The 23,845-nt window shown below is 40.7% G+C and overlaps 1 protein-coding gene across 1 annotated transcript; it reads right to left on the bottom strand.

Annotated features, from left to right (window-relative positions):
* Positions 1 to 452: 452 nt before the first annotated feature.
* On the bottom strand, positions 453 to 4,364 carry tmem9 (transmembrane protein 9). The gene is made up of 5 exons (XM_085444394.1): positions 3,965 to 4,364; positions 2,567 to 2,658; positions 2,322 to 2,430; positions 1,962 to 2,093; positions 453 to 1,857 (listed from the first exon to the last, which is right to left on the bottom strand). The coding sequence occupies exons 1-5, from the start codon at positions 4,055 to 4,057 to the stop codon at positions 1,714 to 1,716; spliced, it is 570 nt and encodes a 189-aa protein (XP_085300520.1). The 5' UTR covers positions 4,058 to 4,364; the 3' UTR covers positions 453 to 1,713.
* Between the last annotated feature and the right edge of the window lie 19,481 nt (positions 4,365 to 23,845).

Raw genomic sequence — 23,845 nt, 5'->3', positions numbered from 1 at the left:
AATAATGAACAATAGGTATCCGTAAGCCCACCCTAACCGCTGTAAGCGCCTCACAATACTCAGTAACATTCACTGTGACCAAATTATTTAGTGTTAATGTTCATAACCAAACAATTTAAATGAAAGTCAACCAGCCCACCAATCACCAACCCTTAAAACAGTCGGTAGAAGCAGTGCTGTTTCAAAACGTGTAATTCCCAAACCAGGACGTTTGTAGTTACACATTTCAAAACACCTTTTCAAACTGGCAAAATGTCTTAAACATGCCACAGGTGACTGTTTTCCCAGCAGCTGAAAACCACTCAACATGTGAGCAATCTTCAAGCACCACAGACCAGTGCAAGAACGCGCACTTACTGTGTACTTTGTCGCCCTCTAGCGCCATTAACAGGAACAGCAGATATGAAAGGAGAAAAGTAACTGCAGGAGAAAGAAATTCCAAAACCTTTTTTTTGAGGAATTTTCCTTTATTATTTCACATCAAGCTAAACATATGGTTCTATAGCACACTTAGGCCAGAGATGCATATAATACATTGACAGAAGGGATATTAAACAGTAATTACAAATCAACTAATCAAAAATCAATTAAAAAGATAAATTAGAAACCAATAAACTTCAGTAGATCATACTGTGTATGAGGTACAGTAATGCAAACCAGTGTGCCTGTTTTTGCTGTACTAATAATTTCCCAACTGGGAGCTTCAGTAATAGGATGCGAGCAGGAATTCACTGACAGATAATGATGCACACAAGGCCCTGAAGCCACGAAGCATCTGGATTCTGCCACATTATCATCAGCTTTAGTGGTTTAATGCATTCTCCTGTGATTTTTCTGAGAGTCCCTTTAAAACTCTGATAAATGCCTCCTTTTCTTTTTCTCTCTTTGCATGAAAAGAGTGTTACGTCAAATTGTGCTGCAGAAAAAACAACAACAAAAAAAACAAACAAAAAACCCCCACACATGGCTATGGTGCTGGGTTCAGTCAGAAAATGTAAGAATAAAATTAATACAAATGCAAGCACTAGTTAACAATGGGTGAAATTTCTTAGTTGACCTTTCCGTCTGTTATTTTTAGAAAGCTGTAAAGTTGGGAGAAACACAATCTCCCACACAAAGAGAGAAAAGGCACAGAGTGGGGCGCTGCTCAGATGTGAGTATACAAAGTCCAAAATCAACAATCATACATTAAATTCATCCAGATTTAAATACCAATAAATAATTAGTGCCAAAACAATAGCAACAGCATTGCAACTGTATAGACAGAGCAGTCCTAATTAAGTTAGCTTATTCTGAGATCACATCATAAATTATGCTTGAAGGAAAAACAATTATAAATATTAACACACAATAAGCTGAAATGCTTTTGACAGCCAGTGCAAAATGGGAAAAGTTATTATTTTATTAAGACATTCAAAGCTGCACTGATGTGCAATTTGCTGAAAGGATTTGCTGAGATGACTTTAGGTCTTCAGCAGTGCTTCAAGCATCAGTTTTCTTTAAACTGCAGCTTTGCCCATCTCAAGTTTTTACATCTAGTAAATAAACCAAGTTTAAACATTGTCGTAGTAGATGTGTAATGTTTAAATATTAATTCGGCAGATGCGGTGCACAGCAATGACAAGAGGTTTTGTGACAGTGCCACTGGTGTAATAGCAGACGGCCCAGGAAGGTTACGCACTCTAAACTTGGCGTTAAGGTCAGCCTTAAGGTTTAACTTAACAACTTGTGGCGGTCAAAGACCGTTTTGCGCTGCTCCTGGACCTGCTTTTTCCAGCGCTGCTGTGCTCCCTCAACCCGCTCCAGCACCGTGTTTCCTCTGGCCTGGCTGCTGCTCTCTGCCTGCGGACGCATCTCCTGAACACAAACCAGAGACTGTTTGAAATCAAGAACTTTAAACTCCACAGAACCCAAATAAATACACTGGAGTGTGCTTGGATGCTGTCTTCTTGAATGGTTACCTCAGAGTCTTCCTCATTGTGCAGCGGCTGGGTGTACGGGTCATGCTTGCGGATAAGAGGATCAACCAGTAGCAGGAAGAGCATGTAGAGCAGCAAGGCGCCCACGACTGACAGGTAAATGATGATGGTCACCTGCGATATTTAGCAAGAGTAACTCATTGAATCCAACATATAAGCTTTGCAAACTATTCTTACAAATCTTTTCTTTAAAAAACAAACAAACAAACAATAAACTAGAAAGGCTTTGCAAGATTTTCAACGACTCATCTTGTATGACAAACAATCACAATGAACCCGCTTTGCTTGGGAATCAAAGCTGAGGAAGATATGTCGTCATATCCAAGAGAAAGTCAGTTGTACCTTAATTGTGTTGCTGCTTCGTTCTTCATACTTGCACTCACAAAGCAGACAGTAGGCTTCCACATCATGGCCAGGAACAGGCATGGGCTCCACTACATGCAGGCAGTTGCTGTGAAAAACATGAAAACGTTTGTCATTTCTACTGAGCTAAGAGAAAGAAAACCCCTAAAAACACTAGCGCAGTGAAAGAGTAACGCCTTTTCTTTAAAAATCCATGAAAGTCTAAATAAAAATATTCTTCTTACCAATCTTTCTGGGAGAAATTTCTGTTATAGATGTGACCGGTAATGTTTCTGTAGGGCGGACAGATGCATTTGCAGCGGACATCCTCAAAGCTCTGCAAGAATTAAGGAACTTTTGTAAAAGTGGCCCAGATTCAGCCCATCTTTCCCCCACAGCACCACTTCAGACGTCTCTCTGTTATTAACACAAGCAGTTATACAAACAAACACTCTGACATATACTCAAGTTATTCTAAGTCAAATGGCACAAACACACAGATAAGGACAAAATTTTGAGATCCTCTATGAAAACTTTATCTTTTGGAGCATTTAAGTGCTGTTTGACAGTGCAAGAAGTTTAAAAACACAGCTTTTCTTTTCTTTTACATAATTTTAATTTGGGCACAGAAACAAAATTATTTCACATTAGCCAAAAAATACCAGAGCCAAAATTATTAGCCTACGATACTATACTTTTGCAGTTTCCAACGAGTCTCACACACACCTCCTGAGTGATCCCAGGACAATTTCTCAAACGCCTCCAAATTCGGTGGTGTTTTGGAGGCAGCTCTTCACAGGAGTGACGCATGTTTTGGGTGATTATCGTGTTGAAAAATAAAGCATAACCCAGACCCAGTTTTGCTGCTGACTGCTTGATGTTTTCTTTCAAACACTTCACGTATCCATCTTTTATGATACCTTCTACCTTAATGAGATTCCCAGTGAGTTGTACACCTTTTCCCTTTTGTCTCATCTGACCAAAGGACTCACTTTCTATGCACACTCATTCTCCAGGTTGACCTTGGCAGACTTCAGTCTGCTTTGAAGGCGTCTCTTCTGCAGAACTGGAGTTTGTGTTAGTCTGCAACCTCGCAGTGTATTCCTACTTCTAGTTGATTGTCTTCTTTAAGACTACAATTCCCAACTTGGCTAAGAAATTCACGAGTGTCCTGGCAGTGGTTCAGGGGTATTTAGACACATCTCTCACGAGTTTTCTTTCCAGAGTCTTTGAAATCTTTCAGAGAGATAATATTATATTATAATAATATTTACCCTAATAATGTTTTTCTGTGCGCAAATAAAACTGATTTATAGTCTCTAAAGAAAATTCTTATGTTGTTTAGTTAAAAAAGCACTTGGGAAAATTCTGACAAAAACTTTAATCAAGATAATCATTATTTAGATAAAATAATGTAAGACTAACATAAACAGGTATTGTTTAAGTAGATGTAATTGCATAATTGTGCTGACAATATCGCCCTTGAACTATTATTTTACATTTCGTTATTTAACTATACAATCTTTATATTTCACTGAATAAAACTGAGCACAGTTTACTGAACATCTTCCCATAAACAAAGCGATACTTGATGACATTTAATCCACAAACACAGATCCTCTGTGTACCAGCAGGTCTTTTACCTTAGCTCGAGCAAAAACGACAACATCCAGCAGAAACACGGTCACCACTGCGGCTGCAGCAAACATCCAGGATCTTCCCCAACCACACGACATTTCCCCAAAGGCAAAACAACTGGCACGACGACTGAAGGATCAGCAGCAAGGCTCTGTCAAAATATAGCAGCTAGCTAGCACTGCAAGGCAGGAAATCCACGACACGAAATGTCGTAAAAACTGAAGAAACAAAGCTCGCAACGCGGTAACTTCCGCTGTGAGAGTGAGGAAAACGTCTGTTTCTGCGTTGCATTCAGGTTGAAAGTGTGCTCTCACTTTGTTTAGAGCAAAGATCGCCAAATGAATTTTGTCCTTCCTTATTCCGGACTCGTCACACATGAAGAAAACAATCCGACAGCAAAGACGCAGAGACGGCGCCACCTTCTGGACAAGATAAGAAGTACAATAAAATAAATGCATAATTTATCAAGCAGGTTACATTATAATCACTTACTGTCCCTCTTTATGTGGGACTGCACAGCATTTTACCCCCACATACAAACGCACACATATCTTTAGACAGTGTCTCACATTTTGACTGGTTCTGCAGGACATGCGCTTTAATAAAGTCTGGCTTTTACTAGTTGCATATGAAGGGAAGACTTTTTTTTAATTATAGACAGAAAAAGGAAAAAGGTCAGCCTGTCTGATGTCATACCCATCAAAGAAAGTTACCAAAAAGTCACAAGCTTTGCACATTTTATTGAATATGATGGAAGCTACCAGAAAGAAAAAGAAGATGCAGCATATTTTGGAGAAACAGAGGGTTTTCTGTGGTTTTTTGTTTGTTTGTTTTGTTTTAGTTTGGTTAGTTCGGCCCCCACACAGCGAGAAGGTCCTGGGTTTGAATCCAGTCTGGAGCCTTTTTGAGTGGCCTTTGCGAGGGGATCTGTCCGGGTACTTAAGCTTCCACCCACAGTCCAAAGACATGCATGGAGTTAGGTTCTCTGGTAATTCTAACCTGCCTGTAGGTATTTCCAGAACTGCAGATGATAGAATAAGCAATTCAGCTATGAAATGTTTACATTTTGACCACTTACAACATTAAAATAATGCTTAAATATTAATGTGTCTAAAAATTAGATATATCAATGATGCATAATTCCAAATAGCAATCATATGTATAATATACATGAAGCAGCCTTTATTAATCTTTTTTTTAATGACCAGAATAATCAAGGATGCTTTATATTGTTTCACTCAACACTGCTCTTGAGTCAAATCCAGTTTCCATTTTGGAATTTGAAATATGAGTCTTAGCTTCTTGACCCAATCAATACCCCTATTTCCTGGTAATCCTGCTTTCACATCTCTCTGTATAGTAAGCTACTCATACCTTTAATAAGCCACAGAAATCAATGACTCACAAATTCAGCCTGAACCTCTTGAGCTTTCGGTCATATAGATCAATCGAGACCGTGGTTGTTTCTCTAATAAGCTACGATATCAGCGTGAACAACAGAGCGCCGTCTGTGTGTAAACACTGTCGTTCGTGTGACCTGTGATTCAACCACTTAAATCAGCTGCAATGCTGCCAAGAACTTGTTTATTCTATATATAGTTTGGAGATTTGGAGTGCTGGGATTTCAGTCTCACAAAGGACGTGAACTCAGTCAGTTTATGTCTGCCTACAAGGTTGTTGTTGAGCTATTTGTACGCCTAAAAAATATGAGTGATGGGAGACTTAATCATGTGAAACAAATACACAGACAACAGAAGAAATCCCTGAAATCCATATTTGTACTCATTTTTTCATGCTGTACAAATTACTTATTTTCAAATTCTTCCTTTAAAAAACAACACATTAAAAAAGATTTCCACTCTTTTACTGAAAGATGCCAACCACGATGCTGTTTTCTTGGGTGGGAGTTAACAGGTGATATTTCACGGGCATTTATGTTTGTCAGAAATTTAAATTTTGCTGTTTTATTTTTATTTACAGTGAGCAGGTTTAGTTTTATGAAAAGACAAGAACTGGTCGGATTATGTGGAGAAAACCTTTCACCCAGACAATATTAGGCTGGTGATGTCTTTTATGCTGTCAATGACCTTTTGCTGTTGATACACTTGGCAAGTTAGTTCTGAATGCTTTAAGTGTGTTTTGGTTTTTAATTGATTCCTCAATTGATTACTTCATGAACTCATGCATGTACTTCTTCATTCGTGTAATGATCTCCGTCATAATTGGACTAATAAACGCTTTAGATGGTGATTTGTGCGAGCTGTCTATAATATATTTCATTCTCTCACTTCTGTCATTGTAAGCCACTTAGTTCTCATCTTCTCTGATGCATGGCTGCCCTTTAATCCCCAGGCCAATTACAGCATAAATGACACTGACCAGAGCCTAGTGCCAGGTCTCATTATCAGTTCAGACTTTTTAAGAAAAAGAAAGGAAAAGATTCAGTTCTTCTTTGGGTAGACTTGGTAAAAAAAATATTCATTTAGGAAAGAAAAATGAATGTAGTTGTTTATGTAAAGTGGTTTATTACCACTCAACTAAAAAAAAAAGCACTGTAATTGATGCGGGCAGATACAAATATTTTGACAAAGTCTTTAGCCGGTGAACTGCGAACGCAGCCTGACTATAAAACAGCAAAGGGAAATGATCCATAATGGAAACACTGCAGAGAAATTCAACTCATAAACAACATCAGAGGGTGTCAAGTTCTCTTACTTGTCAAGGTACCTGAAAGTATTGACTGAATCACATTATTCAAAGCGTTCATTTTCCAGGGACCTGAAAGCATCAGGCACTTTGCCCACTAGGAGATGCTATAAGGCCCAAGGCAAAGCAAACTCGACCAGCAGACGTTAGTCAAAGCAGACTTGGATCTGGAGCAATGTGGATACGATATAGGGCATATAAAATAAAACAAGAGAAAATATATTGTGAAATTCAAAGATAGAGCTACATAAAACCAATTAATTATTAGCTAAACAGCTGCAGCAGCACTGTAGATAAATACCTACCTTATATGACTCACCTATAGGATCTACAGGTTTTTGTCCTTAATCTAGCATTTTCAATACACCCCTCAACCTTTCAGTATGTTTCTTTTTGACCTTTATCACATCATCTGCAGTGTCTTTTTGCCCTCCTCTGTATCATGCTTTTGGAGAGAACACTGTTTGAATAACAAGACTATCTCTGAAGCGATATCTCTCCTCTCCGCTGAGGTGATGCATTGTGGGCAGTAGGACTATTCTAATGGACACACGTGGTAATTACAGTAGTGGGAGGTAGCAGACAGTGGTGATCCAGGGACAGCGCAAAACTATAAATCACAACTCCTGGTTCCGCCCTCCTGAGCGTAACCGATCACAGTCAACCAAAAAGCAATTCTGCCAACATGTGTTTGCACATTTGTCTTCATCAGCCACTGGCTTGTTTTGGGCCCCTGGAATTGAATTTTTCTTTCCCATGGTAATCAAACAAAGACTACTTCTTAGGTGTTTCACTCAAAGTCCCCTGCATTAGGTCTAAATATTGACCACATGTGAAATATACTTGTCATTTTTTGTGTTTAGTTTGATCCTGTTGAAGTTACAGGAAAAAAAAATATCAAAGAATTATTAAATTACAGGATTTTTTTTTTTTAAATAAAAAAAGCTCTGTGTGATCTTCAGTCAGAGATAGAAGATAAAAATCGCCTGTTATCAGTTTCAGTGATGTTGCTTTTTTGGAGGTAGCGTGAGATGCTTGCTAGAGAAATGTTGTAACCAAAAGAGGTGTCAATAGCAAAGGTGTTACAGCAGTAAGCAGTGATGGTGACTCAGAGTACAGTGTGTGCCCTGCTCTGCTTTATCTGTACGGACAGCTGCCTGTCAGCCAGCTGAGCCCATGCAGGGGGGAAGGTGTCTGCTGAGGAGCTGGTGTCAGCAAGGTGAGAGCCGAGCCCGGCTACGCTGAGCTGAGCTGAAATGGATGCAGAGGAGGGAGTGTCTCCTGCCTCTGAGGGACACCGATTTTCAGCAAGGAAACAGAGACTGCTGGAGCAGGAAACTCAGCCAGACAGAACATGAAAGCCAAGAGCGGCCATGACACATGATGGACACAAACGGAGGAAGGGAAGCTGTCCCCACACTCACCCGCCCACCACTCGCTATTCCTCTCCTTCAGCAGTGCTGCACCCCTGCAGAAGGAGAAAAGAGAAACATGCCGATGATGCTTGAATTGCAGTGGCTCTCGGTTGAACTCTGCCCCCGTGTAATGTGTTGTCTTTGATGTTGTACAAGATGTTGCAGAGATGCAGGGAAACTTCAAAGAAAGCTTCATAGGCCAATTGCAGAATTGGTCAAAAAAGATAAATAAAACAGCAAGCTGCCAGAAATCCACACGCATCTTTCAAGGGAGACCAGGGGTCAGGCAAGCAGACAGCTGAAAACAATAGCAAGAAATGAAAGGTGACATGGATTGAAAGGTAGATAAATAGCTGCGGGGGAGGAAGGAAGTTTGTTGTTGGTATATAAGGATGCAATTTAGGTTGTAGTCTTGGAAAAACAGCCTGCTGGTTTAACAAATACAGGCAGGCCGGTCAATAAACTGTCAGCTATTAACGTCTACTTTAAGTGACAAGGCCCCCCAGACTGATTTATAGAGCCAGCGATGCATAGAATCCTTACAGATAAAAAATGTTAGGCACCTGGCCGATCAAGTCAGCGAGCAAAACACAACACACACGTCAGTCAGCAAAAAGCACAGCTATAGATATCGATGTGGATCTTCTTTCAGAGTAAGCTCAAAACAGAAGGAGGAAGGTAAACAGCCAAAAGTCACCAAGAGCCTTTTTCCCCCGACAAAGCGATTCCATGATCAGAAAACTTTGTCAGCTCCTTTGGAAGGAGACTCCATTCCTTCCAAACGGCAGGGACAGAGGTTTCTGTGTGATAAGTTTTCCCTAATGAGGTGATACAGACATTGCCACACCCTTACTCCATCTCCTTGTGTCAGTCTGTGATCTACCTACCCCAGCTGCAGGCCACATCTGGAGGCATGATAGATTTCATCCACAGGGGGCCTCCTTTGCCAAATGTCACCGTGAGTCATCTTCCTTTGTTTCGGCATTTGTTGCAATGTGACCTGGCAGCTCAGTGGTGCGCCACGACGGACTGCCACTGACACTTTCACATACACAAACAAAACTATTCTCGAGACATAAACGATATAAAGTAAAAATGTCTTCACAGGCGGTACGGTTGAGTAACTTGTTTGGTGCTTTCTGCCCGGAACAAATCAGATGTAAACCCTGTGATATAGAATCAAACTTGTCATCTCACAGCTTCAGAAATCAATAGAGCCCCACACTCTACCACTAATCTCAACACACATGGAGCGAGCTCTGGATGACTCGTCCAGAGACGGCGGCAGGAGCAGAGAGAGAGGAGTAAAGGAATAAGATAAGATGGAGGAAGGTGACAGTAAGGAAAATGAGACATGAGCTAAGTAAGTTACATTTAAAGCTATATATGTTAAGTGTCTGCACATTGTTGAGCACATAGTTTTCTTTAATTTGCCTCAAATTTTATTAGTATAGACTGATTTGGTTTTAGATTTCTCCTTTCACACCAGTACAGTGGAAGCATATTAGGTTTATTATGACATTAACAATTACAGAAATGCTTCTCATGTGACCCACAAAACTCACTGTTGAAGAAGAAACATTTCATGATATTGTGAAGCCTTTGGCAGTGAGTTCTGCAGCTATGATCTAAAGATAGATTTACATAAACTGTGTTTTAGCTTTACTTTTCAGTGCCTTACTACATACAAAAATAAAATTCAGTCATCTTGACTGTTGGAAATGTAGGATGGTGTAGGGTCAGTGCAGGAAATGACAGAAATCAATTAAATATTTCAAAAATAGGAAAGTAATTGTCGCGGTTCGAATTTTGAGGAAGAGACATACGACTGAAAGTCCATAGTGGGTCAACACAAATTATTTTATTAAAACACATATATGTGGTGAAGATAGACTCTGTAAAACATCAGACTCCATCTCCCCCCTAACAATAGGTGGTTGTAATATTTATACTTATGATGACCAGTACCTCACATCACTAAAACAGAACAGTTCCTCTTTCAGTTCCTCCAGATGCATCCTGTTGTTCTACTTGTCTAGACTTAAACAACACTTGCAATCCTTTCACCCAGACAGGCTATGTGTCTGTGTCGTTAATCTAAGTGCATGACCTTCCTCTACATCACCTGTTACCAGGCACAGCACAGGGCACACGGCCTTTATTTCCTTTCTTAAACAATCATAGAAAACATTTGTTAAATTGTATATATATATATATATAAGCAATCCTTCCAGCTTGAACTTTGCTCCATTGATCGGCCAGACATCGTGCTGCCCGTAGCTTCAAACCATTAATTAACTTGACCAAGCTTCAACCCTTTACTTATGCAATATGTGTATAACATGTTACAGTTGCACCTGCAATGAAAGATTATGTGCTTATGCTAACACCTGAAATACAGACTTTAATATAACCTCACCAGTTTCAATAAATGTGTCAATGAAATGATAACAATGATAAATCATAAATGGTGAAACAGTAATAATAAGGATTATGCATAGTAACATAGATTATGAATATAAAATAATATTTCATCCCGACATAATGTAATGTGTTTCTTCATAATGTACAAATCCAATGTTTGATCAGCGTGATGTAGGTTTGGAGCTCGATCTAGCTTTTAAAAGCCAAATAGACGCCTGGAGTCAACCTGAAATGTCTGCAGTTAAGTTACAAACGCTGATCTGAAAATGTGGAGATTTCTGAACAATATAAATAAAATCAGAATGCAAGGATTCACAAATCTCACAAACCCATAGAAAACATATCAAATGTTTAAACTGAGAAAACATACCATTTTATGAATGATATGACAAAGAAGACCCGCACTGTCGAGCAGCTAGAATCCTAATCAGGCAGGAATGGGGCAAAGGTACCCTGTCAAAATCCAGCAGCTGCTCTCATCAGCTCCCAGATGTTTATGGGCTGTTATTAAAAGAAAAGGGGATGCTACACAGTGGCAAACACGACCCTGTCCCAACCTTTTTGAGATACGTTACTGCCGTCAAATTCAAAATGAGCTAAAATTTTTAATGAAATAGTAAAATGAACTTAATATGCTTAAAAAACTTCTGTTTATCAAGCAAGCACTAAAGGATTTCTACCATTTCTTTTCACATGTGCACTAGTACACTTACAGATGAAACCTGAAAAATAGATTCTCATGTGCAGAATTGATTGAGTGCGACTTAATTTGCAGTCAGGGCAGTAAAGGGCTCTACATCCAAAATTTCCTTAATGGGATTCCTTAATATTAAGCATAAAGTGATTGTTTTCAGTGTTTTTCTTTAACTCCCTTAGGTGAAACTGAGTTAGCCCACCCTATTTAACAGTCTCTGTCATATCTCATTCCCTTTCTGGTCTTTATAGACTTCATCGCAGGCCTTCTTTTAATGGAGGAGTAGAGAGGCTGTTTACCAGACGTGAGGAAAACAGAAAACAGGGATGGTGAAAAGACAAGGGAAACGGGGTAAGCGAGAGGTGGAGGTTTATAGAGTGAGAGCGAAACTGCGAAAGAAAAGGGAAAAGACAGAGAACCAGGAGGAGGTGGGGTTAGAGGGAGACGCTCCACTGCCTGGCTGACAAACACAGGGTCCCTCCAGAGTCAGGCAGATGAGAAGGAGAGGAGGAGAAAGGGAGAGGGGTGAGAGAAAAGGAGGGGAGTTTGATGTGGGCAGTCAAGCCCACCACCCACCAGCAGCCTTCCTCTCATTCTCCACAACTCCACCCCCCCGCCCCCACTCCAGCAGAAAATCTATGCCTGCTCTCTTAGTATTCCTCCCATCTCTTGCGAAGGCTCGGCGGAGGGGAGAACAGACAAGTGGACTACTAGTGAGGCCCTGGCCAGCCGTGTGTGATGCTATCTGAGAGCTTTTTTCCCTCCTTCCCTTTTAGGATGGGGTGTTTGCTCAGGGCTGACAGGACAGACAGAGCACCCAGCCACTTGAAAACCTCCACCAGGGACCTGAACTGGACACATCCTATCTGTACACCCCATTTTCCTCCCCTCCCCCCCCCGCAGAAAACCTGTAGATCAATGGGGTCAACTGTGCAGGTTGTCTATTCTCTGACTGAACCAGAGTGCGCAGATGAACCAGGGAAGGTGTGGCGGACAAGTGTGGAGCAGGGAAATTATTTTACTGCTATTGTTAAATAATAAATATAATCTGTAGTTTATATTGCATTCAGAGGTTTAAACAGTGGGTGTCTTTCAGAAAGACTAAGTTGCAGGCTGACAGGAAGTTGCAGAGAGTTTGCAGAAGTGAAAGCAGAAAGTTATTTTGAGCAGCAGGCTAAGACGATCATTGCTTTAACAATGTAACAGATAGCTTTAAGAAGGCCTTAAGATGTTAACTTTGTATTTTTTATACACAATGCATATCTGTGCTTAGAGTTGGAGCTCAGTCAATTAATTGGGGGTTGGAAGCTTTGTTCGGCGCGATGTCCGGACAATCTATTGTGCAAGTGACTTGGAGCCATAGAAGGTTAAAACTGCATACATGCTTACAAAACACTTATATATCAGATCATTTTATATTAAGGTTTCATTAGAGGTTTTTGATTAGAACATTTAGTAGATGACATATAAATAGTCTCAGTAAGCCTCTGGTCTGGTGAAAGGTCAGAAGTGCAGCAGGTGAATTGAGAAAGAGCATTTAAGGACAAGAGACAGTCAGTGAGAGGTGACATACACATACACACACAGATGAGTTAGAATTATTTATAGGAAAGAGGTTAGTCATGTCTGGTTCGAACTGCGAAAGTGTCTCTATAAAAAGAGGAACCATCCCTTGGTGTCTCTGAAAATAAGGAACGAGGTCTTGCCCAATGGGTGTCAAAAGGTTGACCGGAGGAATCGGCCATGAAAATAGAAGATGATGTTCTTTTGAACTATCTAAAAGTCATTGTTGTTTTGATATTGACGTATGTATATATCCTGTCTGTGACGCATGAAGGGGGCGTCAGTAAATCAAACCCTGATGCTATAAAATCTGTGTATGCTTTGATTAAGTCGAAGATCACTTGCTGTCTACGTACAGAGTGTCTTCCCACACGTGTGTATTCATTAAAATCATTGTTTGACCAAGATCTTCTGGACCAATGGTTGTTTGTACTCTCCCTCCTCAATATCTGAACCTTAACACAAGCAACATAATTAAGATCTCTTCATGAAGAAGGCTGCAATGAAGATGCTTAATATTTATTCGAGATGTTCACTTAGATATAACCTGTGCCTGTTAATATAAGCTCTCATTGGTTTCAGGGAATACAGGAGCACTGCTTGCATGTGAGTTTGTGTCATTTGTGGTCATCCCCTTTACTCTTCATCTAACACCAAGTTAGTGCAATACTATTACTGCTACCTGTCAGTTCTTTGGTTTATGACCAAGCAGCCAACATAGAAAATGTCATCCTGCTTCAGCTGTTGGCACTTCTGCAGGTAACCAATGTTAGCAGGACAGCATGCTAAGCTAAAATGGTGAACATAATCAGATCTGCTTTGCAGTCATCATGAACTCTGTCATCATGAGCATTTTAGAATGCTAATAATGTATGAACAGCATAGCATGAAATGACATACTGGCTCCTTTGAAAAGATTAGAAACAAATCCAGATGGAACAGATGAAGTTAAAAATGAGTGTTTCCACAATCATAAAAATGTTGATGCAATGTTTGTATTTGAGCAGGAAAAAAAGAAAAGGCAGAGAAGTTGCAGACATGTGTTGTATCCTAATTTTGAGTAGGTATTGTACATATATTAAGTAAATGTTTGCTTTATGTATGTACCACACTGTTATTACATGATGTGGCTTGCAAGAAAAGCATAAAATTGCTAAAATCACATAGTGTGTAGGTGCTGTTTGCTTCAAAGTGCTGCTAGCATGACTGTAGACTACACAAATGCAAACACAGTGGGGTGAACATTAGCTGTTCAGGGAAAAAAGTTGCAAAGCAGTCCCAGACCACCACACTGCCACCTCCATGTCTGACTGCTGGTATGATCCTCATTTTATGAAATGCTGTGTTAGTTTTACGCCAGATGCAACGGGATGCAAACCTGACAAAAAGTTCAGATTTCTTTAGATGTTGTTCTGGGTTCTTTTGTGACATCCTGGAGAAGTCATCAATGTGTTCTTGGAGTAATTTTTGGTTGGGTGGCGACTCCTGGGAAAGTTCACCACTGTTCCAAGTTTTCTCCATTTGTGGATGATGGCCCTCACCATCATTCTCTGCAGTTCAAAGCCCTAAAAATGGCTTTGTAACCCTTTCCAAAGTGATAGGTCAGATGTTCCTGCTTGATCTCTCACAGAGGCATGATGTGTTGCTTTTTGAGATCTTATAGCCTACTTCACTTTGTCACATGTATTTTTTTTTTATCTGTATTTATACTAGTTATCATTAAAACAACACGCATGGGCGTAGCTAGAAAAGGTGAACTAAGCTTTCCAAAAAAATATGCTTAATTCACGATTTAAGGGTGATTACATTTTCACACAGGGATACATTTGGATAGCTTGAAATCATTCAAAAAATGCATTTTGTATTCACTCATGTTATCTTTGGCTAATATTAAAATAAGCAAAATCCTAACAAATCAGAAGGGCGCAAATACTTTTTCACAGCACTACACATGTCTACAGAATATTTAAAAGAGGGTTGACAAGTGGTCACTGATAGGTTTGTAGCTTGAACCTATTCGCTGGAATGTTGAAGACAATATAATTACACAGCAAGCAAGACACGAAGTAGGCAAAGTTCTTCTTGTTACTCATGCATGAGAGAGACCTGCCTGGAGCCAAGTGTCGTTCCACCACTTGACCTCCGTCAGACTCTCAGCCAGGTTCCCCATAGCACTCCTTTTATTGTGGTTACATGAATATGCATAGGGTCATTAACATATAACATCTTACATATGTATACATGTGAACAAAGAATACTGTGTGTGTGTGTGTGTGTGTGTGTGTGTGTGTGTGTGTGTGTGTGTGTGTGGGGTCAGAGTGTGACCCCATAAATGACTTCCCTAAACCTGCTGGTCTGGAAGTCCAACAGTTCATCTAAACAAAAGGCACTTAACCTAAAACAGATATAGATACGTTTATCCTGCCATAAAACAATAAGACAAGGTACGACCTCTTCCCATGCTCCCAGGATGTAGGTGTGCATTCCAGTGTGGAATACACACCAAGCCTTTGCAGCCTGCTAAAGATCATACATCCTATCACTACACAATTGATTATACACCTCTAAGCATATATGGTTAAATATTTCTAAGCATAAATGACAATCAACAATACAAAACCTAACAGTCACCCTCTGACAAGTGGACTGGTTTCTTATGTTATGCAAATCTGAACTTTTTATCTCTTTACATGCAGTGATATTTTTGGGGTGTCTTGAAAACGTTAATCCAGGTTTACATGAAAAAAAGACAGACTTAAATGATCCTGAGGGGATTTGAGGGAAACTGAAGGCAGAACCTTCTCTTTTCTTTACCTTTCAGTAATTACCAAGAAAATTAGTGGCAAACAAAGTGTGTATGTTTCAGAGTGTGTATTTTGAGTAATGCGAAGGAGCGTGTGTGCACTGTTGGACTTTACTTGTATTGTATGTTTATTTTGCCTTTAAGTGCATTTACACACAGTTAGCCAGGGTCCTCTGACAAAAATAACATGGCTATCGATCACCTGTGTAGCTATAATCTCCATTGCCACTGCTGGACCATGACTGCTTAACCACAAACACACAAAGCTTTGTTGTTCTTAATATCCCCCTCCAAAGTAGCCAGATCCTCTGTCACCTTGAGCCTGGTGCGTCATGCTTGTGTGATTGCGCTAAAGGTCACAGCTTGTAGCTACTGTCATTAGCTGTCACTCTTCTGCACTCCCTCCTGTTTCCCGCTTCTCTCCTCCTTCGAATCGCTCTCTGTCACGCATTTCTTTCTTTGGCTCTGGAACACGGATCAAAGTGCCATCCTTAGTTGGACCTTGAAGGTTGAGGAAAGTGAGAAGCGACCCAGATGCACAATGAGTGTGCTTTGTGTGTTTGTGCATGATGTGCAGTGAAGCTGATGAGGGTAGCTCTGCTGGGAGCACAGTATCTTAAGTAAGTAAGTGTTAGACCGCATCAGACGGTTATGCCTATTGCAATTACACTTGTATTTGAGACAGAGTCTATTGCTATTTGAGGATTCACTGCCTGAGGGGGGAGGAGGAGAAAATATGTGTTTTTCAGCACTTCAGTGACTAATCAAGGTCTAATATTTGAGACTGCAATGAGATGATTGCATTTTTTTTTTCATGGACACGTAACACATTGCTTTCTTTACAGAAACACAAGAAGAGGCAACTCAGCATATTGTTTGGAAAACCGGAGAAAATTGTGAAGACACAAGTAGTAAAGAATACTGGTGCATTCCAGCTCACAGAGCAGGACCACGTGTGGTTAATTGAAACATGTTTGAGCGAGAGGAGCGAAAGAAAGAGGAGAATTAGTAAAGAGACAGCAAACACAGATGTGGCGTTTTATCTGTTGGGGAGGTGAGGGGTAATCACTGCAAACTTTAATCAGTTCAGATCAATTATTCATGGTCAGGGGCCTATCGAGCTGATTTCTAAAATGCCCCTTCTCTCTCGCTCGCTCTCACTTTTTCTGACAGCCCTGTATGAATAATTCAGACTGCATTTACACAAAGAACTCCATCTCTGATACCTGATCAGTCAGTTAGAAACATTATGCAACTGGGAATGTCAATTAGAAATGGGAAAATGGGTCTCCTGGTATGTTCACAATAAAAAGAAAAACAAAACCACTCAAGGAGAAGCACAAATATAGCGAACGCCATGAAAGGTCTTGAAGAACTCCAAACTTTGTTATTCACTGAGAGAGAAGTTCTCAGCCTTAATGGGTTCAGCCAAAGTCAAGATTGTCCCTACACTGTGTCCACTCATCATCCATGAGTTTGTCTATTCACTAAGTGGACCCCACACACAGCTTGCACTGCGTCAGACCAGCTCCATGTTGAAGCTCTGATCGTTTCCTTTGTGCCTCCTCTTGTTCTATCAAAAAGACTTCTTGCAGCTCCCAGTGCTTGTTCAGATTGATTTGGCTGCCTAATCGTTGTTACCCCCATCTTTTGCCATTTTTTTTCTTTTTTAAAGGCTGTCACATTTGTTTTGATTTTTTTGGAGTCTGATTAAATTCCTCACTACTTGGTGAGCTCTAGTGGGCAGGCTATATGCAAAAGTCCCTAACAGCCTTTGAGCTGTCCTTCCCCTGGTCTTATTTTGCCATCGAACTCCATTCTCTGCCTTCGAAGAGAGAATAACTTGTGCTTCTAAACTGTAGGCATAAATTTGACTATCTAACTGTTTCTATGTGTTAACTGTGCAACAGACTGGTGACCTGTCCAGGCTGTACCCTGCCTCTCTAACCGTGACCACTCAGAAAGGCTCCAGCCCCACTGCAACCCTGAGCTGTATGAGTGGAAGCAAAAGTACATATGATCATCAGTTAGATTTCCTAAACTGTAACTTAATAATAGATTAAAAAAATCTACAGGTACGATAGCAGGTGTGAGTCCTGAGTCAGGGACACCAATTTCACAAAGTAACTGATCTATCAAAACAAAATCAAACACCAGTTGATAACACACTACATGGAAATTTGAGGGAAAGAGATATTTATATATATCATGTCATGGCTGAGATATTTCAGCCTTAACTAGTGCACCAACTAACCCACCATACTAATGGAAATTGCCATCTGCAGCCATGTCGCTATGCGTAAAAAACATGCCCACGCCTGAGAAAACCTTGCAGTTGTCATGCCGCCTTGCTTCAGGACTTTTGAGGACATGCCCTTAAAGTTGGTTTGAAAACTCACAAGTACAAGGACAGACAAGCTAGTAGGATAAGTGTTCAATAGCGGAAGGGTGGTCAGGGAGAGAAAGGCAGATAAATAGACACTGTAGAAATGAGAAAGTGTAATTCTTGCTTGGCACAGTTTGTCATACCGTACCTGACAGCCACCAGCCATAAGTCACCAAATAATCACTCTCAATAATTCAGAGGGCTCTCTCCTGTCCTCCCTTCCCCTGTACCTGCCCTTGTAAAGCATTCAAACCACATGGCCACACAGACATTTTAAGCTGCCTGTAAATGCAGAACGTTTAACTTGACTGGCTGCATTTCAACAGGGCAAGACAACAGATTTGGGGGTGGGGAGGGGTTTATGAAAAAGCAGGAAATGTTGTTCATGCCTCCCAGCAGTCCTGCATCTCAGCAACTGGACTAATAGGCTATCACAGTTGACATCTCCATGGGAACGTCCCACTGTATCACATTCCACCGCTGCTTCCTTTCACACCAATGATATCTTCCCGTGAAAGCATTAAGAGTTGATGATGTCTTGCATTTCCAAATGTGTACTGTTATAAACACAGTGGACCAATGCACAGTTTGTCAGTGGACAACAACAAAGACGTGCTTATGGCAGGAAATGTTGCATACAGTCCACACAAAGCTATTAAGTTTTTATGGCTGAAAAGATAATTAAATAAAGGTTGTAAAGGGTATAAATGAAAGAAATAAATGGAGTGGGTAAATTTAAAATTTCCCTGACAGCAGGTATGAGTGACTGGACAGTCTATTCATCCTCGTCACAGTGCTGTCACAGTTCTGCTGCAGTCGAGTGATGACCACCCTTGTCAGGCCGGGTGCTGTCTGTCTCCCTCTGAATGATAGAAATGTAGAATGTGTCCGTACAGATGGACGGATCAGTTTCTTTCAACATGTCCTCTATTCCTCTGTTCTTTCTTCTGTCATACTTTGAAAATCACTGTAATCTCTCCTCTCCTGAAATAAACGATTTGTGTGTGTTTTTGTGTGTGTGTGTTTTCTTTGACCATCTGAATCTTAATCCACACCTATACACCGGTAAGGTTTTTGCTCTGACATCTGTCCCTGCTGTGTGTCACTTCACGACCTTTTCTCTTTGTGTGTGTCCATCATCTCTTTTGTCTGCAACTGCTGGCTTGGGTGATCATGTGTGTGGCGTGTGTTTATTTCACAGTGTAGCACAGGAGGGGATCGCCTCCGACTTGGGGATGCTCTGAAAATGTCATTGTTTGGTTGCGCTCCGCTTTATGACACAGTTTATACAGCGCCAATGATTTTTCTTCCCCAGTGTGGCCCTTTTGCTTTGTCTGCCTGGAATCATGAACGGTAAATAAGTGGTAATGGGAGTGAATGGGAGGGGAAGTCAGCCAACGTCTTTCTGTCATCACTTTAGAAGGTTGCGACCCTAAAGCACGCTGGCACAGAGCTGTTAAATTATTCAGGCTGTGTCTCAAGCCCCGATCTCTGGAGAAGACGGGGCTGTGATTGCTGGGAGCTGACTGACTGACATTTGCACATGAAAATCGCCTCTGTTTCCCCCAAACACCGGTTCTGCTCAAAGAAAACAGTAGAGGGACCTTGGTTCTGGAGGGTGTAGCGCTGAGCAGCGTAGGGCTGGTTTGGTTGCGGTGTAATTAGAAGAACAGTGCTGCACAGCAGTGGAGGCACTGCTTTTTAAATCTGCTGCAGTGAACAATCAGACCGATTTCACACGTCTGTAACTCTTGGAGATACAAACTAGGAGAAAAGTTCTAATATGTGGTAAAATTGGACTTCAGTGTAAATGAATATCCTAAAAGTGTCAATATAATGAGCATAACCTTACGCTGAAAATTGGAATGGCAGAGCAAGACCTAGGGGACCGGCTGACTCATAAATCATCTTTCTTTGTGGGGTCAAGGGCCATTTGAATGAGACATGAGCAGAAATGTGATTTTTAGTTATGAGGATCTTTTCGCACCTATAATGCAATAATACTTTGTGCATATCTCCAGCATACATATTGATTAAATGCCAGCATTTGTGTAAATAGAAATTTCAGATGGCTGGGATTAATGCTAGAAAGAATCAATGTTTTCCAAAAGGCCATTGCACGCTATCTCACCGAATGGTTGAACGTCCATATAATGATGCATTACACTGTACACGGTTTGGATGTGTTGCAAGTCCAGCAACGTGCATCATAACTGCTCACTAATTGCAAATTGAGGTTTGTTTTATTGCAATTTATTATAATCTTCAGTAAATTGTTACTAAAACAGTCCACACAATCCAAGTTGTTAACTGTTATTTGGCCAATTAAAACTGGAGAGCTTTTGATTAATCACACTCAATCCAGAGTGCAATTGAAGTGAGTGGGAGAGTGTGTGTGAGTGGAGAGTGTGAGAACATCCCTCTGTATGCTGGACCATGTCTCTGAGTTGATGGCGAATGGAGCTGGTGTAGAGGGTGGGAGGAGGCGGAGGTGGAGCGGTGCAAGGGATAACTGGCCCTGTTGGGAGGGAGGCTGGAGGAGAACACAAATAAAGAGAGGGAGGGTATTCGGAAGGGAGAAGGAGAGGGTGGAGCATCGGACAGATGACAAATTGTGATTAATAAATGTGGTTCAGGACGGCAGTGTGGAGGGTTGTTATTAATAGAGAGAATTAGAGTGGCTGTGCAACTCAATCTGCACACTGTCACTCTGCATCAGGCCCCATAATCAGAGCCTAATGAAACAGCAGAGCACCAGGATGTAGGCACATCCACACTCATCCACGCTAAGCTTATAAGCCTACCCTTTCAATACAGTACAACACACACTCCCAGGTAAGAAATAAAGTAAATAACGCTTTCCAGATAGTTAGCCAAAAAATAAACACACATCATATATTTTCAAATGCATTTTCTTCCATGTTTTTTGCATTGCGCTTTTCTTTTACTCCAACATACATCCAACTGGAACCACATTTTCAACAGACAGACTAAATTAAAGCGTCCCTTTTATATTACTGATCTATGTTGCTTTTGATTTAAAGACAAGACTTCTCTCACTATACATTTTTTTTTCATCTGTACAATTTAACACTTGTCCCGGACCACCTTTATGCCCCTAATGACCTCTAAAGTGATCCACTAGAGTACAATCTACATAGCAAAGAACAGGACCTTGAGAGCTGAATAGCTGTCAGTGTTAACTATGGAAGATGTGCATGGTGGTTCCCCAGGGAGTAATAGTCCTCCTACAGCTATGCACCTCTTGGGGACATTATGCCATCATCCATGAAAGAACTGATGCTCAGTATGAGATGTTTGCACAAAACGTATCGCGTGTCGTATGCAACGTATCTATTCCTGGTTGATTCCTAGTCTGCGAGCATTTTTGTAAATGTGAAACTATTTGATGATTGCTATGGATCGCTGCACTGAAGAATTAGTATGTCTTTAAGAAACTATGCCGACAAAAGAGCAACAGCGGAAGAGAAACATAACGTGAGTAATGTGGCCATAAATACGTTTCTGCCTCGCTCTTACTTATTTACACAGAGGAGTCGAGAGAAAAACTGGTGCTCGGATTATGCAGGCGTGTGCACAAAAGACAGATTTATTCTTGGTGTATCATAATATATGAAATTAATTATTAAACAAACTAATAACTCAAAAAGCCCAGTACTTATTCTCCTATGGCCCTTTTGCTGCTGGTGTCAGTCAATTCTGTGTGAGTCACAGTGAAATCAGAACAGGTAACATGATAAAGCAATTGCACTGAATAAAAAGAAGACACACCTCATCAACATAATGCATAATATTGAAATTTTAGGTGAGCGCGAATAGTCAGAGGAATGAATCAAGAGGAGAATAGGGAGAGAGGGAACAGACAGCTGAAAGACATGCACATATTTCAATATTAATCACCTCAGTAATATTTTAACAGGCTTTAAAAATCCAATCCTGAGCATATTGCCTCTGACTGTTGGCAATGATTATCTTCCCCATGCTGCTTAGGAGCTCTGAGCACTGTTCTAGTGGGACAGACTGACTGACCTGCAAACTGGGACTGACACAGCATTTAACTCGTCCCGGTGCTGCCCAGCTGCACCAACATCTCCCAACAGAAATATTGCCTGATATCGCTCCCCAAACCTTTCCGACACTTTACCAATTTCCCACTAAGTCCAAACCATCCTTAGAAAGCCACCTTAAAACTTGGTGATTATTTATCTCTCCATGTCCGGTGGGATAAGGTGATGATCCCTACATTACCAGATAGTGGTCATCGTATTTGAGGAGATGGAGGTCGAGGGAGGTGGGGGTTGATGAAAAGGGAATCATCAATACTGAATGCAGACCTATTCCCCTTGCTGCCACTGCTTCGGCCATTAAACTTTAAACTCGCAGATGTGTGATTGTGCCTGTCAGACAGGTGACACAAGACTCCAAGGAAATGATGATATGAACTAAAAATCTGCCCAATATGTTTCTGAAATGAAATGTGACCACCAGTGAAAGTGATGCCGTGGTAACTAGAACTGTAGGGAATGCTGATACAAGGATGCAAAACTTGCCTTTCCAGAATTAATGGTGTAAAATCTCTTTGTCCGTACATCCACTAGGATGCATGTGTATAAACACTGAAGTGGAGGTATTATATGTGCCTGTGTGTGAGTTTTTAGGTAAAAGAAAAAGAGCAGCACAATGTCTGGGGCAGGGTGTCTCACTAATGAGGCTTTATAGCAGTGGGATGCGAGTCACACACACAGACAATGGTCTGGGGAACATTTAGTGTCTCCTCTCCATTCCTCACACATCATGCCGAGGCAGCTTTTACTTAGTCACCATGCTCTGTCCTCCCTTGCCTGGCACACAGAAGATGAAAACATCTGTCTTCCTTTTGCAACACTCTATCAAACATTTTGCTTGCAAAGAGTTTGCCTCTAACAACAGGTGAATGTCGGGCTAGCGAGATACAGATGGAACAATATGTGTGATTGAGTCCACATTTGTGTCAGTTTGAAGGTAAATAAATGCAGCATAATGACAATATGAACAACAGCAACATAATACAACAGCCATAATAATGAAATAATAATATTTGCTATTGTGAGTGTGTATAAAAAAGAATTTAACAAAAAACATCCGTTTTAGCAAAAAAACAAACAAACCAAAAAAGAAAAAAGAGAAAACAAAACGGGGATAGCGCGAGAGAGAGAGAGAGAGAGAGAGAGGGAGGGGGGGGAGAGAGAGAGCGCGAGAGAGAGAGAGCGAGAGAGAGAGAAATCTAACAGGTGTAGACTAGGACTGCCCATGGACCAAGCGCCTCAAAAGGCGGTACAGTGGACAGACCCTCTGGATAGGAGCGTCAGACCGGCGTGCGCTTTCATTTGGAATTGCGTAAAAAAAAAGTGTTCAAGCAAATATTTGCAAGGTTTAAATTCCTCCGAAGTTTATATCGTTTAGACTTTTTTTCTACCTGGAAAGAAAGGAGGGGATTACGCTCTGATCGAGAAACTCACTTTCTTGGCATTTCCTGCGCGCCCGTCGGCTCTCCAGCTCTCCATTTGGCACGGTAGCGGTCCAAAGTCCTTCAGTCATTTGATGGGACGCGTGAAGTACACTGAGTCACACAGATTTTGTCCTTCAGAAATTAAGGGATTATAAAGAGCCGATGGTGAGTTTATAATATTTCAGTTTTATTTAGCAATTTACTTTTAACCACAGACTCGCTGCAGATATTTTGCATGAATAAATAATCACCTGTAAAAATATGTATATATGTTTGGCATATTTCTACAAAAATGAGTCCTATATTTACTTTAAACTGAACATTTCAATTCCATCACTTTATTTTAATTTCATTGTTTTACTTTTTTTCTTTTAATGCTGTGCTTC

The sequence above is a fragment of the Copadichromis virginalis genome, linkage group LG20 (genome assembly GCF_057382275.1).
Source record: "Copadichromis virginalis isolate Kocher_CV1m ecotype Utaka linkage group LG20, C_Virginalis_male_GT1.1, whole genome shotgun sequence".
Classification (NCBI taxonomy): Eukaryota; Metazoa; Chordata; class Actinopteri; order Cichliformes; family Cichlidae; genus Copadichromis; species Copadichromis virginalis.
Note: the sequence above shows the minus strand (reverse complement) of the source record. Positions and strands in the feature narration are given on the sequence as shown.

What these genes read in the sequence shown, in the direction of transcription:
- tmem9 (XM_085444394.1), bottom strand. Translation starts at nt 4,057, where the DNA reads ATGTCGTGTGGTTGGGGAAGATCCTGGATGTTTGCTGCAGCCGCAGTG. An exon ending in AATTTCTCCCAGAAAGATTG is followed by an intron (nt 2,431 to 2,566) that starts GTAAGAAGAATA and finishes TGTTTTTCACAG; the next exon opens with CAACTGCCTGCATGTAGTGG. An exon ending in ACAATGAGGAAGACTCTGAG is followed by an intron (nt 1,858 to 1,961) that starts GTAACCATTCAA and finishes GTTTGTGTTCAG; the next exon opens with GAGATGCGTCCGCAGGCAGA.